The sequence below is a fragment of the Coregonus clupeaformis genome, chromosome 1, assembly GCF_020615455.1.
Source record: "Coregonus clupeaformis isolate EN_2021a chromosome 1, ASM2061545v1, whole genome shotgun sequence".
Classification (NCBI taxonomy): Eukaryota; Metazoa; Chordata; class Actinopteri; order Salmoniformes; family Salmonidae; genus Coregonus; species Coregonus clupeaformis.
The window spans coordinates 32622045-32638843 of NC_059192.1; the positions used below are offsets into that span (position 1 = coordinate 32622045).

At 42.6% G+C, this 16799-nt stretch overlaps 1 protein-coding gene across 2 annotated transcripts in view; it reads left to right on the forward strand.

Annotated features, from left to right (window-relative positions):
* The window catches only part of LOC121566859 (nucleolar transcription factor 1-like), a 28487-nt gene extending 26031 nt beyond the window's left edge, over positions 1-2456 (forward strand). For both annotated transcript variants that reach the window (XM_041876761.2, XM_041876753.2), the window contains exons 15-16: positions 2066-2146; positions 2238-2456. In XM_041876761.2, coding sequence (XP_041732695.1) covers positions 2066-2146; positions 2238-2333 — 177 coding nt within the window. In that variant the 3' untranslated portion in view covers positions 2334-2456. The remainder of the gene's footprint in view (positions 1-2065; positions 2147-2237) is intronic.
* The last annotated feature ends 14343 nt before the right edge of the window (positions 2457-16799 follow it).

Genomic DNA, 16799 nt, shown 5'->3' on the forward strand with positions numbered 1-16799 from the left:
CATTTTTAATACATTTGCAAAAATTTCAAAAAACCTGTTTTCACTTTGTCAGTATGGGGTATTGTGTGAAGATTGCTGAGGATTTTATTTTAATTTTTTTTATCCATTTTAGAATAAGGCTGTAACGTAACAAAATGTGGAGAAAGTCAAGGGGTCGGAATAATTTCCAAAGGCACTGTATGTAAATGTGATATTTCAGTTTTTTATTTTTAATAAAGGTGCAAAAGTTTATAGAAACCTATTTTTGCTTTATCATTATGGGATATTGTGTATATATTTATGAGGGGGGAAAACAATTTAATAAATTTTATAGAATAAGGCTGTAACATAACAACATTTGGAGAAAGTCAAGGGGTCTGAATACTTTCAGAATGCGCTGTATATACACTGCTCAAAAAAATAAAGGGAACACTTAAACAACACAATGTAACTCCAAGTCAATCACACTTCTGTGAAATCAAACTGTCCACTTAGGAAGCAACACTGATTGACAATACATTTCACATGCTGTTGTGCAAATGGAATAGACAACAGGTGGAAATTACCCTGGGCAACAACCCAGCAGCAGGACTGCTACCTCCGCCTTTGTGCAAGGAGGAGCAGGAGGAGCAATGCCAAATGACCTCCAGCAGGCCACAAATGTGTATGTGTCTGCTCAAACGGTCAGAAACAGACTCCATGAGGGTGGTATGAGGGCCCGACGTCCACAGGTGGGGGTTGTGCTTACAGCCCAACACCGTGCAGGATGTTTGGCATTTGCCAGAGAACACCAAGATTGGCAAATTCACCACTGGCGCCCTGTGCTCTTCACAGATGAAAGCAGGTTCACACTGAGCACGTGACAGACGTGACAGAGTCTGGAGACGCCGTGGAGAACGTTCTGCAGCCTGCAACATCCTCCAGCATGACCGGTTTGGCGGTGGGTCAGTCATGGTGTGGGGTGGCATTTCTTTGGGGGGCCGCACAGCCCTCCATGTGCTCGCCAGAGATAGCCTGACTGCCATTAGGTACCGAGATGAGATCCTCAGACCCCTTGTGAGACCATATGTTGGTGCGGTTTGCCCTGGGTTCCTCCTAATGCAAGACCATGCTAGACCTCATGTGGCTGGAGTGTGTCAGCAGTTCCTGCAAGAGGAAGGCATTGATGCTATGGACTGGCCCGCCCGTTCCCCAGACCTGAATCCAATTGAGCACATCTGGGACATCATGTCTCGCTCCATCCACCAACGCCACGTTGCACCACAGACTGTCTAGTAGTTGGCGGATGCTTTAGTCCAGGTCTGGGAGGAGATCCCTCAGGAGACCATCCGCCACCTCATCAGGAGCATGCCCAGGCGTTGTAGGGAGGTCATACAGGCACGTGGAGGCCACACACACTACTGAGCCTCATTTTGACTTGTTTTAAGGACATTACATCAAAGTTGGATCAGCCTGTAGTGTGGTTTTCCACTTTAATTTTGAGGGTGACTCCAAATCCAGACCTCCATGGTTTGATACATTTGATTTCCATTGATAATTTTTGTGTGGTTTTGTTGTCAGCACATTCAACTATGTAAAGAAAAAAGTATTTAATAAGATTATTTCATTCATTCAGATCTAGGATGTGTTATTTTAGTGTTCCCTTAATTTTTTTGAGCAGTGTAGTTTCAAACAGTGTATGCACATCAAATGACTTGCAGGTGCTGGGTACAAAAAGTAAACACATGAAATAAAGATTAGATACCTGCATGCTGACCAATACTCTAGTTGTTTCTTTGTACAATATCAGCCTGACAAAGACCTTCAGGTCGAAACATTGCACAATAAAGCGCCTAGAGCATTTATTGGGTATTGTTTATTTCATATTTGCAATACTTACCAACAATACTGCAACAAGTGCTCCTATGGGGTGGAATCCAAACTTGACATGGTCTGTGTCCCAAATGGCATCGTATTCCCTTTAAAGTGCACTACTTTTGACCAGGGCCTATAGGGTTAGGCATAATCTGAATGTAAGTGTTAAATCCCTCACTGATGTCCAATTGGGGATTTCAGCCAGTATCAGCATGTATCTCTCTCAACCTAGGACTCCGAGGACGAAGACCTGGAGGACGACATCGACACATCCAGTGATGAAGAGGAGGTAGAAGATGACTCTGATGATGAGGTTAGAGTAGACACATTTTTTATTTCATCAAGCCTTTATTTTGGGATAATTCGCCATGATAAGTATTAACACTGATCTTATGTATCCTTAGGAGGAGGATGATGATGAAGATATGACAGACAAGGAGAATTGTTCAGGGAGCTCCAGTAGTAGCTCCAGTTCCGAAGAGGACTCCGATACGGAATGATTCACGCTGTCCATAACCTAATGACTGAATTAATGTCATGGGGTTATGGACGGCAGGTAGCTTAGTGGTTAAGAGCGTTGTGCCAGTAACCGAAAGGTCGCTGGTTCTAAACCCCGAGCCGACTAGGTGAAAAATCTGTCGATGTGACCTTGAGCAAGGCACTTAACCCTAATTGCTCCTGTAAGTCGCTCTGGATACGAGCGTCTGCTAAATGACTTAAAAAATAAATTTTAAAAATGTCACTGACACTTGTGTCCCAATAGACTCAGATGTTTTTTTGACATAACATTCAGTATCTTGTATCAACAGGCCCCAACAATGTTTACTGTTATTAATAAAATCAGAATTTTCCTGTGTGGTAGTTATGTGAAAGGACCATTTATTCATTGATTTATTCATCAATTTCCATAAAAACAGAACTAACTTGTGATATAATTTAGTGCGGCAGATTATGACATTTCATGTAAAGTTTGAGATAATCATACTGCTGTTTGATCAGTATCCTTAATGAAGTGGACAAGAGGTAAGACATTCATTTGCCAGTTGATATTTTTTAATGTAGTATGACATCCGTTCACAAATTCAATGGTTTTACCTGCGCCAGGTGTGCCATCAGTTTTTTTCTTTTAGACTATCTTTGAAGTTGTGCCTCAATATTTCTGTGAAATACCTTTTGTTTATACACTAATACACAGGGCTGGATTAATGTAAGGGCTTACCGGGGCTGAAGCCCCTGGGCCCAGGCCCGTGGGTGGCCCAAGAGGCAGAAGACAAAAAAATAAAGGAAATCCATACAGTATATATGTAATATTATTTTTTTACTGCAACCGCCAACCACAGGAGGATTCAGGAGCCTGCTCTTAATGAGTGTAGACAGCCTACTGCTGCCGCTCTGCTAATCATCAGATGGGAGGAGAGATGGTAGGGGGCACACGTGGGTAACTGGGGAGCCCTGCCATGATTGGGTAACTGATTAATTAAAAAATAAACTGCATAGTAAATAGATGTGACTGGTCAGTTGTGTGAGTCAGGGGCTGGGCCCAAGAGGCAAAAAAACATTTATGTAAATGTTTTATCCAACCACAGGAGCCCGCTCTCAATGTTCAAAATACACCAGAGAGCAATGCATAATTTAGGCACAGAGGATCAATAGTTTCAAAAACATTACTTGATGAAAGGTTATCACAAGCACGTACAGGTAACTGTCAAAATAAAGGAAAAACCAACATAGTGTCTTAAAAGGGTGTATGGCCACCACGAGCTGCCAGAACAGCTTTAATGCCAGGAAAATGCACCCCACCATAAAATGTAATTTGTATCCCTCATTTATTCAAGTGTTTCCTTTATTTTGGCAGTTACCGGTTGCCTACAGTCGGGAAGACTGCAATTTTGGCCAGCATGATTGCCATACACTACCAGTCAAAAGTTTGGACACACCTACTCATTCAAGGGTTTTCCTTTATTTTTTACTATTTTTTACATTGTAGAATAATAGTGAAGACATCAAAACTATGAAATAACACATGGAATCATGTAGTGACCAAAAATGTGTTAAACAAATCAAAATATATTTTATATTTGAGATTCTTCAAATTTCTTCAGCCTCCTGAGGTTGAAGAGGCTCTGTTGCGCCTTCTTCACCACACTGTCTGCGTGGGTGGACCATTTCAGTTTGCTGCAAAGAAACCACTACTAAAGGACACCAATAAGAAGAAGAGACCTGCTTAGGCTAAGAAACACGAGCAATGGACATTAGACCGGTGGACATTTGTCCTTTGGTCTGGAGTCCAATTTGGAGATTTTTGGTTCAAACCGCTGTGTCTTTGTTAGACCCGGTGTGGGTGAACGGATGATCTCCGCATGTGTAGTTCCCACCGTAAAGCATGGAGGAGGAGGTGTTATGGTGTGGGGGTGCTTTGCTGGTGACAGTGTCTGTGATTTTATTTAGAATTCAAGGCACACTTAACTAGCATGGCATTCTGCAGGACAATGAGCCAACACACCTCCAGGCTGTGTAAGGTCTATTTTACCAAGAAGGAGAGCGATGGATTGCTGCATCAGATGACCTGGCCTCCACAATTTCCCAACCTCAACCCAATTGAGATGGTTTGGGATGAGTTCGGACAGCAGAGTGAAGGAAAAGCAGCCAACCAGTGCTAAGCATATGTGGGAACTCCTTCAAGACTGTTGGAAAAGCATTCCAGGTGAAGCTGGTTGAGAGAATGCCAAGAGTGTGCAAAGCTGTCATCAAGGCAAAGGGTGGCTAGTTGAAGAATCTCAAATATAAAATATATTTTGATTTGTTTAACACTTTTTTGGTTACTACATGATTCCATATGTGTTATTTCATTTACATTTACGTCATTTAGCAGACGCTCTTATCCAGAGCGACTTACAGTTAGTGAGTGCATACATTATTTTTTTATTTTTTTCATACTGGCCCCCCGTGGGAATCGAACCCACAACCCTGGCGTTGCAAACGCCATGCTCTACCAACTGAGCTACATGGGGCACTTCAATCAGTGTTGATGAAGGGGAGGAGACAGGTTAAAGAAGGATTGTTAAGCCTTGAGACAATTGAGACATAGATTGTGTGTGTGTGCCATTCAGAGGGTGAATGGGCAAGACAGGTGCACCGGTTTGAGTGTGTCAAGAACTGCAACGCTGCTGGGTTTTTCACGCTCAACAGTTTCCTGTGTGTATCAAGAATGGCCCACCACCCAAAGTACTTCCAGCCAACTTGGCACAACTTTGGGAAGCATCCCTGTGGAACGCTTTCGGCACCTTGTAGAGTCCATGCTCCAACAAATTTAGGCTGTTCTGAGGGCAAAACTGAATATTAGGAAGGTGTTCCTAATGTGTTGTACACTCAGTGTATGATTTGGTTTTACCTTCCAACATAAATTGATGTCAAATTAATACATTTATGTGGTATACTGTAAATATAGAATTTTACAGTGTTCAGCAGTTATCAAACTATATACAGTGGGGGAAAAAAGTATTTAGTCAGCCACCAATTGTGCAAGTTCTCCCACTTAAAAAAATGAGAGAGGCCTGTACTTTTCATCATAGGTACACATCAACTATGACAGACAAATTGAGAAATTGTGGGAGCAATTATTAGGAAATGGAAGACATACAAGACCACTGATAATCTCCCTCGATCTGGGGCTCCACGCAAGATCTCACCCCGTGGGGTCAAAATGATCACAAGAACGGTGAGCAAAAATCCCAGAACCACACGGGGGGACCTAGTGAATGACCTGCAGAGAGCTGGGACCAAAGTAACAAAGCCTACCATCAGTAACACACTACGCCGCCAGGGACTCAAATCCTGCAGTGCCAGACGTGTCCCCCTGCTTAAGCCAGTACATGTCCAGGCCCTTCTGAAGTTTGCTAGAGTGCATTTGGATGATCCAGAAGAGGATTGGGAGAATGTCATATGGTCAGATGAAACCAAAATAGAACTTTTTGGTAAAAACTCAACTCGTCGTGTTTGGAGGACAAAGAATACTGAGTTGCATCCAAAGAACACCATACCTACTGTGAAGCATGGGGGTGGAAACATCATGCTTTGGGGCTGTTTTTCTGCAAAGGGACCAGGACGACTGATCCGTGTAAAGGAAAGAATGAATGGGGCCATGTATCATGAGATTTTGAGTGAAAACCTCCTTCCATCAGCAAGGGCATTGAAGATGAAACGTGGCTGGGTCTTTCAGCATGACAATGATCCCAAACACACCGCCCGGGCAACGAAGGAGTGGCTTCGTAAGAAGCATTTCAAGGTCCTGGAGTGGCCTAGCCAGTCTCCAGATCTCAACCCCATAGAAAATCTTTGGAGGGAGTTGAAAGTCTGTGTTGCCCAGCGACAGCCCCAAAACACTGCTCTAGAGGAGATCTGCATGGAGGAATGGGCCAAAATACCAGCAACAGTGTGTGAAAACCTTGTGAAGACTTACAGAAAACGTTTGACCTGTGTCATTGCCAACAAAGGGTATATAACAAAGTATTGAGAAACTTTTGTTATTGACCAAATACTTATTTTCCACCATAATTTGCAAATAAATTCATTAAAAATCCTACAATGTGATTTTCTGGAGAAAAAAAATCTCATTTTGTCTGTCATAGTTGACGTGTACCTATGATGAAAATTACAGGCCTCTCTCATCTTTTTAAGTGGGAGAACTTGCACAATTGGTGGCTGACTAAATACATTTTTTCCCCACTGTATGTCAACTAGGCACTAAATAATTTAGGATAGTATCAGTTTTGAGCAGTTTGATTAAGTGATAGTAAAAAGATAACGAGAAAATAATATAAAAAGTCAAGTAAATATTACATTTTGAAAAATAGATACACTATATGGCCAAAAGTATGTTCGTCGAACATCTCATACCAAAATCATGGGCATTAATATGGAGTTGGTCCTCCCTTTGCTGCTATAACAGCCTCCACTCTTCTGGGAAGGCTATCCACTAAATGTTGGAACATTGCTGCGGGGACTTGCTTCCATTCAGCCACAAGAGCATTAGTGAGGTCGGGCACTGATGTTGGGCGATTAGGCCTGGCTCGCAGTCGGCGTTCCAATTCATCCCAAAGGTGTTTGATGGGGTTGAGGTCAGGGCTTTGTGCAGGCCAGTCAAGTTCTCCCACACCAATCTCGACAAACCGTTTCTGTATGGACCTCACTTTGTGCACGGGGGCATTGTCATGCTGAAACAGGAAAGGGCCTTCCCCAAACTCTTGCCACAAAGTTGGAAGCACAGAATTGTCTAGAATGTAATTAAATGCTGTACTGTTAAGATTTCCCTTCACTGGAACTAAGGGGCCTAGCCCGAACAATGAAAAACAGCCCCAGACCATTATTCTCCTTCACCAAACTTTACAGTTGGCACTATGCATTCGGGCAGGTAATGTTCTTCTGGCATCCGTCAAACCCAGATTCGTCCATTGAACTGCCAGGTGGTGAATCATGATACATCACTCGAGATAATGCGTTTCCACTGCTCCAGAGTCCAATGGCGGCGAGCTTTACACCACTCCAGCCGACACTTGGCATTGCACATGGTGATCTTAGGCTTGTGTGCAGCTGCTTGGCCATAGAAACTCATTTCATGAAGCTCCCGACAAACAGTTATTGTGCTGACGTTGCTTCGATTTGGCAATTTGGAACACAGTAGTGAGTGTTGCAACCGAGGACAGACGATTTTTACGAGCTACGCGCTTCAGCACTCGGCAGTCCCGTTCTGTGAGCTTGTGTGGCATACCACTTCGCGGCTGAGCAGTTGTTGCTCCTAGATGTTTCCACTTCACAATAACAGCACTTATAGTTGACCGGGGCAGCTCTAGCAGGGCAGACATTTTACGAACTGACTTATTGGCATCCTATGATGGTGCCACGTTGAAAGTCACTCTTCAGTACGGGCCATTCTACTGCCAATGTTTGTCTATGGAGATTGCATGGCTGTGTGCTCAATTGTATACACCTGTCAGCAACGGTGTGGCTGAAATAGCTAAATCCACTAATTTGAAGGAGTGTTCTCTCTAAAGGCACTAGGTAAAAAGGCGGACGATTGTTGGTAGGCTGATGGATGCCACATTGGAAAAAGGTGTCATCGTTCTCCTCAATGGCCTGCTTTATTTCGAACAGCTGTATGTCATTCCTGGCCCTCAGCATTTCAACCACTGCCCACTCCTGCTGGTCGGTCAGCACACGGCCACCACCATGGGGTCTTCTGTAAATTCTGATTGTAGAACAGAGTATACTGTCAATAGGTCATACTGTAAGAATACAGTAATATGTTTTGTGAATTTACCTGCATTACAATATGTTGTTTACTGTAAATGTAATGATAAAAGCATAGTGCATATCCTGCAGACTTACCGGTTTTCTTGGAAAATGTTCTCATGATCGAACAGTTTATCTTTTCAGATTGGGGTGAACTTATATGGCAGCCTCTGCCATGGTAAGGCTTCTGTTTACCACATGGTCAATGACGATGGCCCGGACGTCATTAGACACAACAGTTCCATGCCGTCTGCCTCCCTCTCTCTGATGTCCACCTCTTTGACGGGGCCCATGCCCACCTCTTCGACCTCTTTGACGGGGCCCATGCCCACCTCTTTGATCTCTCTGATGGAGCCCATGCCCACCTCTTTGACCTCTTTGATGATACCCATGCCCACCTCTTTGACCTATTTGATGGGGCCAATGCCCACCTCTTTGACCTCTTTGATGGGGCCCATGACCACCTCTCTGAAGGGCCCCTTGTCCATGAGCTCTTTGATTTCTTCCTCTCCTTTGATGTGTATCCAGCTCCATGTTGAAAGAAATTGCAAGTGTTCACACACACTCTTTTATATGGTGACCAATTGTGGTTAACACTATGTGAAATCAAGTAGCATTAACAAGTAGTCATTATGTATGGTTATCATGTATCATACATGTCATTTAGATGTTTATACTTTACAAACACACATTTTATTTCTGCAGTGCTCAAAGTCCATATACAGTGCCTTCGGAAAGTATTCAGACATCTTGACTTTTTCCACATTTTGTTACATTACAGCCTTATACTAAAATTGATTGAATAAAAAAATTATCCTCAGCAATCTACACACAATACCCCATAATAACAAAGCGAAAACAGGTTTTTATAGCACATTTATAAAAATACCTTATTTACATTAGTATTCAGACTCGAAATTAAGCTCAGGTTCATCCTGTTTCCAATGATCATCCTTGAGATATTTCTACAACTTGATTGGAGTCCACCTGTTGTAAATTACATTGATTGAACATGATTTGGAAAGGCACACACCTGTCTATATAAGGTCCCACAGTTGACAGTGCATGTCAGAGCAAAACCAAGCCATGAGGTCTGTCACACCCTGGCCTTGAGAGGCCTGTTGTCTTTAGTTGGTTTGGTCAGGGCGTGAGAATCTATGCTGGAAATTCTATGTTTGTGATCTAGGTAGTGTATTTCTATGTTGGGCCGGGTGTGATTCCCAATCAGAGACAGCTGTCACTCGTTGTCTCTGATTGGGGTTCATACTTAAGTAGCCTGTTTGCCTACCTTAATTGTGGGATCTTGTTCCGTGTTAGGCTTGCATATGTTTAGCCTGAGGACTTCACATTATGTTGTTTCTTGTTTTGTTTAATGTTTATTTGGTTTAATAAACATGTTCAAATACCACGCTGCACCTTGGTCTGACCCGTCTCTCAACGATCGTGACAAGATCGAAGGAATTGTCCGCAGAGCTCCGAAACAGGATTGTCGAGGAACAGATCTGGGGAAGGGTACCAAAAAATATCTCTAGCATTGAAGGTCACCAAGAACACAGTGGCCTCCATCATTCTTAAATGGAAGAAGTTTGGAAACACCAAGACTCTTCCTAGACCTGGCTGCCCGGCCAAACTGAGCAATTGGGGAGAAGGGCCTTGGTCAGGGAGGTGACCAAGAACCCGATGGTCACTCTGACAGAGCTCTAGAGTTCCTCTGTGGAGATGGGAGAACCTTCCAGAAGGACAACCATCTCTGCAGCACTCCACCAATCAGGCCTTCATGGTAGAGTGGCCAGACGGAAGCCCCTCCTCAGTAAAAGGCACATGACAGCCCGCTTGGAGTTTCCCAAAAGGCACCTAAAGACTCTCAGACCATGAGAAACAAGATTCTCTGGTCTGATGAAACCAAGGTTGAACTCTTTGGCCGAATGCCAAGCGTCATTTCTGGAAGAAACCTGGCACCATCCCTACGGTGAAGCATGGTGGTGGCAGCATCATGCTGTGGGGATGTTTTTCAGCAGCAGGGACTGAGAGACTAGTCAGGATCGAGGCAAAGATGAACGGAGCAAAGTACAGAGATCCTTGATGAAAACTTGCTCCATAGCTCTCAGGACCTCAGACTGGGGAAAAGGTTCACCTTCCAACAGGACAAACGACCCTAAGCACACAGCTAAGACAACGCAGGAGTGGCTTCGGGACAAGTCTCTGAATGTCCTTGAGTGGCCCAGCCAGAGCCCGGACTTGAACCTGATCGAACATCTCTGGAGAGACCTGAAAATAGCTGTGCAGCAACGGTCCCCATCCAACCTGACAGAGCTTGAGATGATCTGCAGTGAAGAATGGGAGAAACTCCCCAAATACAGGTGTGCCAAGCTTGTAGCGTCCTACCCAAGAAGACTCAAGGCTGTAATCGCTGCCAAAGGTGCTTCAACAAAGTACTGAGTAAAGTGTCTGAATACTTATGTAAATGTGATATTCTTTTTTTATTGCTAAAATCCTGTTTTTGCTTTGTCATTATGGGGTATTGTGTGTAGATTGATGAGGGGGGGGAAAACAATTTAATCCATTTTAGAATAAGGCTGTAACCTAACAAAATGTGGAAAAAGTCAAGGAGTCTGAATACTTTCCGAAGGCACTGTATAGTAGACAAACCAGTTTAAAATCTGTAGGTTTACCAAACGGTTAAGTGATTAATAATTAAGTGCAGTTGGATTAAGTGATGGTCAAATGTATTTAAACAAATGAGAAGAGTATCATATGAAAAATATTGTGAGCATTGAATTGTGAAAGGCAATTACTTTATATGAAAGCTATTTCTAGATGAAACACTGATTAGGTTTGGTGAAAAAGTTACTATGTGATTTAGAAGAAAAAAACAGCTTTTTGATGATCTGTTTTGAGTTTTGTATGATGGACTGTAGTTTCTCTTTGCTTATTTGAGCTGTTCTTGCCATAATATGGACTTTTACCAAGTAGGGCTAACTTCTGTTATCTTCTACCTTATCACAACACAACTGATTGGCTCAAACGCATTAAGAAGGAAATACATTCCACAAATTAACTTTTAAGAAGGCACACCTGTTAATTGAAATGCATTCCAGGTGACTACCTCATGAAGCTGGTTGAGAGAATGCCAAGAGTGTGCAACGCTGTCATCAAGGCAAAGGGTGGCTATTTGAAGAATCTCAAATATTAAATACATTTTGATTTGTTTAACACTTTTTTGGTTACTACATGATTCCATATGTGTTATTTAATAGTTTTATTGTCTTCACTATTATTCTACAAGGTAGAAAATAGTAAAAATAAAGAAAAGCCCTTGAACGAGTAGGTGTGTCCAAACTTTTGACTGGTACTGTATGTGTGTATATATATATATATATATATACAGTGGGGGAACAAGTATTTGATACACTGCCGATTTTGCAGGTTTTCCTACTTACAAAGCATGTAGAGGTCTGTAATTTTTATCCTAGGTACACTTCAACTGTGAGAGACTGAATTTAAAACAAAAATCCAGAAAATCACATTATATGATTTTAAAGTAATTAATTTGCATTTTATTGCATGACGTAAGTATTTGATACATCAGGAAAGCAGAACTTAATATTTGATACATAAACCTTTGTTTGCAATTACAGAGATCATACGTTTCTTGTAGGTCTTGACCAGGTTTGCACACACTGCAGCAGGGATTTTGGCCCACTCCTCCATACAGACCTTCTCCAGATCCTTCAGATTTTGGGGCTGTCGCTGGGCAATACGGACTTTCAGCTCCTTCCAAAGATTTTCTATTGGGTTCAGGTCTGGAGACTGGCTAGGCCACTCCAGGACCTTGAGATGCTTCTTACGGAGCAACTCCTTAGTTTCCCTGGCTGTGTGTTTCGGGTCGTTGTCATGCTGGAAGACCCAGCCACGACCCATCTTCAATGCTCTTACTGAGGGAAGGAGGTTGTTGGCCAAGATCTTGCGATACATGGCCCCTTCCATCCTCCCCTCAATACGGTGCAGTCGTCCTGTCCCCTTTGCAGAAAAGCATCCCCAAATAATGATGTTTCCACCTCCATGCTTCACAGTTGGGATGGTGTTCTTGGGGTTGTACTCATCCTTCTTCTTCCTCCAAACACGGCGAGTGGAGTTTAGACCAAAAAGCTCTATTTTTGTCTCATCAGACCACATGACCTTCTCCCATTCCTCCTCTGGATCACCCAGATGGTCATTGGCAAACTTCAGACGGGCCTGGACATGCGCTGGCTTGAGCAGGGGGACCTTGCGTGCGCTGCAGGATTTTAATCCATGACGGCGTAGTGTGTTACTAATGGTTTTCTTTGAGACTGTGGTCCCAGCTCTCTTCAGGTCATTGACCAGGTCCTGCCGTGTAGTTCTGGGCTGATCCCTCACCTTCCTCATGATCATTGAGGCCCCACGAGGTGAGATCTTGCATGGAGCCCCAGACCGAGGGTGATTGACCGTCATCTTGAACTTCTTCCATTTTTTAATAATTGCTTCTTCAGTTGTTGCCTTCTCACCAAGCTGCTTGCCTATTGTCCTGTAGCCCATCCCAGCCTTGTGCAGGTCTACAATTTTAACCCTGATGTCCTTACACAGCGCTCTGGTCTTGGCCATTGTGGAGAGGTTGGAGTCTGTTTGATTGAGTGTGTGGACAGGTGTCTTTTATACAGGTAACGAGTTCAAACAGGTGCAGTTAATACAGGTAATGAGTGGAGAACAGGAGGGCTTCTTAAAGAAAAACTAACAGGTCTGTGAGAGCCGGAATTCTTACTGGTTGGTAGGTGATCAAATTAATTACTTAAAAATCATACAATGTGATTTTCTGGATTTTTGTTTTAGATTCCGTCTCTCACAGTTGAAGTGTACCTATATTAAAAATTACAGACCTCTACATGCTTTGTAAGTAGGAAAACCTGCAAAATCGGCAGTGTATCAAATACTTGTTCTCCCCACTGTGTATATATATATATATATATATATATATAGGTGTCTATACTTCATCAGCAAAGTTAGATAAGAAGTAGGGCCTTGTAAACAAAAAGGGAGTAATGTAGAGCTCTACGGGTCTTTAGCAAAGTCCAGCCAACCTTTTGATACAGGATGCAGTGTTGAGTATCAAAACTGTCATAGGTAACAAAACAAAGGGCACTATGGTAGATGGCATCCAAAAGTTTAAGAGTAGTAGCAGCTGCACTTCGATAAATAATATCACCAACAGATAAAAAGGTTGACTGAATAATCTGCTTCCTACTGCTTTATAACGGGAAACATGCCTATGTATGGCGTGCGCCAAGTTTATAAATCTAAATAGTTTTGTGAATGCAGAAATGGTGCATGCAGATATTTAGTGTTAAACTTAAGCAACGGTTATAAATGAGGCCCCAGGTACTGGGGTGTACGGAGTACCGGTAAAATAAATAGTGGCAGAAACTGTACCAGTAAAAGATTAGCCTATCAAAATAAAAATATCTAAGATCTAAGGTGGCGATATGTAACTTTTTAGGTGACCCAACCATATTCACATAGAAATGTGAGTTATAGATCTATCATTCTAATTGAAAGCAAGTCTAATAAACAGTAGAGCGGTTCTATGTGTGCTATTTCTATGCTTCCCTAAAATACAATTTTAAAAAAAATGGAAAATATATTTCACAGCGTTTGTGACGGTACAATGATTCTCTAGCTTATTTTGTCACATAAACAGAAATTAGGCTAACTATTTGGCGGAGCGATTTCTGCATAGTGCAAGTCTGTTTGATTGAAACCTTTTACACTGTAATGTATCTCTAACTCATGTTAGCCGCATGAAAAATTTGCGAATGGTGGTATAGCCTTACGTTCCAAAATAAAGTGTGGGTTTGTCTCTACGACCAGAAAGAACACATTACATTTTGCCAAGTCAGGGATGGCAGGCCAAGGCCGAGAGACGCGCACTGACAGCAGTGTGGATGCATCAACCTAAACTCACTCCAGGTTAAAGGATTTTGCCCAAGGTTGCCCAGAGGAAGTCCATGGAGTGGCAGTTTATTTGATTCTTCGACATCCAGGTTAAAGTGAGTATAGTCAGCCAAGTATTGGTCTATGATGAAGATGATGATCATTACAGAGTAGGCTGTTTACATATCAATGTCAGAGACCTTGTCATTAATTGTGTCATTGTGACTTTCTTGCTATATCCCAATCTCTACATTTCTTGGTGGTTCAAAGTACTCCTGAGAAGAGCCCTCTCAGTAGATGAATGCTCCATCCAGTGATGATGTCCTAAAGACCTCTACAGAAGATAAAGCCAAACCCTGGATGACAAACTGATCGATAGCCCACCTGACAATGAACCACCACTCCATGACAACATACAGGCTTCCCCTCAGGTGAACGACAAACCACTCGACCTCAAAGACGTGAAGGACTCTCTGGGTGATACTGCTCCCTTCATTGACCCGCAGGTGACCTCACAGGTCGACGCCACGTCTGCCTTTTACATGGAAGCCTCCTTGGAGGTTGCCACACCACCCATGGACCATGTGGTAGCCTACCTAGAAGGAAACACCACACCTGTGGACAAGATCCAGGTCTGCACACCCCTTGTTGTTGAGCAGCAGCGCCCGTTGGTGCTGAGCCTGTGTGTGGACAAGCTACAGCCCCGTCAGAAGAGTGGAAGAGTCAGAAGAGTGGAAGCCAGCCTGGGGCGCTCAGTACTGCTGGGAAACACCTTGAGACAGATCTAGGAGGACTTGCAGAGGGAAGGTGCAAGCAGTCTAGAGCTGTCAGCCCAGCCACTGTCCCCTCACCTTCACATGCCCACGCACACACCTCTGGACAAGAAGAAGGCTAGTGCTCCCTCCATTGCCATTAGGCAGTCCACAAAGGTCGACGTCCCGTCTCCTAATGACGCCAGCCCGTTTGCCCCAAAGACTGATGGGTGGTTCGGCCGACTCTTTCGTTGGAGGAAGAAAGAGGTTAATCTTCCAGATGATACGGATAAATCAGGAAGGAGGCTGTTTTTTTTATATTAGAAATTATACTAGGCTAATATGTGCTTGATGTTGCTCACTGACAACTGTTGTAGCTTTGGGGCTGATGGTCTCATAGAGATCAGTTCATTACTGAATATCAAAGATGTTTCTGGTTTTCTGTTAAGTTCATGGAGAAAGATAGAGATACTCTGCATAGTACAACATCTAATATGGCTACACCGGGAATACAGCAATAAACAGCATACCAATAATATTAAAGAGAAAAGTGAATAAGTAACAAGAGGATTTTTTTGAATTACACGCAATCCCTAAAGCAAGAAGCTCACCTGATCTTTCACCTCAGATTGTCTGGAATGAGTCCCAGGGAAGATGGGTGGATAGGAGGGAACCTCAGAGGAGGGTGATGACCAAGCCTCCATCTCCTCCTCCGTCCATCTCCATGATGAGGCCTGGTTGGGGAACTCTGCTGGTTCTCCTAAAGGGGTCATCATGGATTTATTGCTTTAGTCTACATGAGGTTTAACTCCAATACTGTCTCAGCCATTGTGTTACACAGCTTTTGTAGCTGGTTATGAATGTCTCAAACAACACAGATTAGTATCGGTCATTATCTTAATTTCCTGACCTTGAGACAATTACATTTCTATTTTCATTTGTTATGAACAAGGTAATGGTATGTTCTTCTTCTCATGTAGTCATTTACTTTTCTTTTTCAGTCAGTCTCGAGGCATGATCATGAACAACATCTTAAAATCCATCTTTGAAACTTTGAAAATACATTTTATGAAACAGTATATTTAATAAATGAATGAACACAAGATTTCTTCAGAATAGGTCAACTTTCAAGTCACATTTTTCAGCTTTTACATTGCCATTGACTATTCCATGGGTCATGGCTTATAAAATGGAATGTTGTATGCATTTACACACACACACACATTTATTTACTTATTTACAGTATTTATTCTGTTCAACGGTCTCCCTCCTTTCCCTTTACAATTAGAAATGGTCAACTTTTGCCAACATTTCTCTAATTCTCAGAGTTGTCTAGTGAGTGTGCAGTGATGTCCTCTGATTAATTAAGCAGTGATGTCCTCTGACTGATTTAACACTGACTAACTACAGTAAGGTGAAAACACTGTGTGTAGATTCTACTGTATATATATGAAGATTATTACTAGGTACTCTTACCAGACCAATTGATTTACTCACACTCAATGAGAGGCATTGGAAGATTATATTGTATGAACATGATTTGTATGAACTTAAAAATATATCTATATTTTAACAGGTCTGGAAGCTGCTCTGGTACTAACTCAGGAGAAATCCCTTTCTATGAACCTGGGAGAGATTGTGAAAATCTACTGTAGTTTAGCAGTTAAGAGCTTTGGGCCAGTAACTGAAAGGTTGCTGGTTCAAACCCCTCAAGCCTAGGTGAAAAATCTGTGGATGTGACCTTGAGCAAGGCACTTAACCCTAATTGCTCTGGATAAGAATTACTAAAATGTCAAATGTTATTAGTGATACCAGGACCTAGACCATTACATGGTACCAACAGAAGGCTGGAGGTAGCCCATGTTTTTTGTTTTATGACAACACAAGAGCAACTGGGTTGTCAAGCAGGTTCACATATTCCGAATCTGGATCTGGCTATACTGAGTATCTGCACATTAATGGATTTGAGGCTGAAGATGA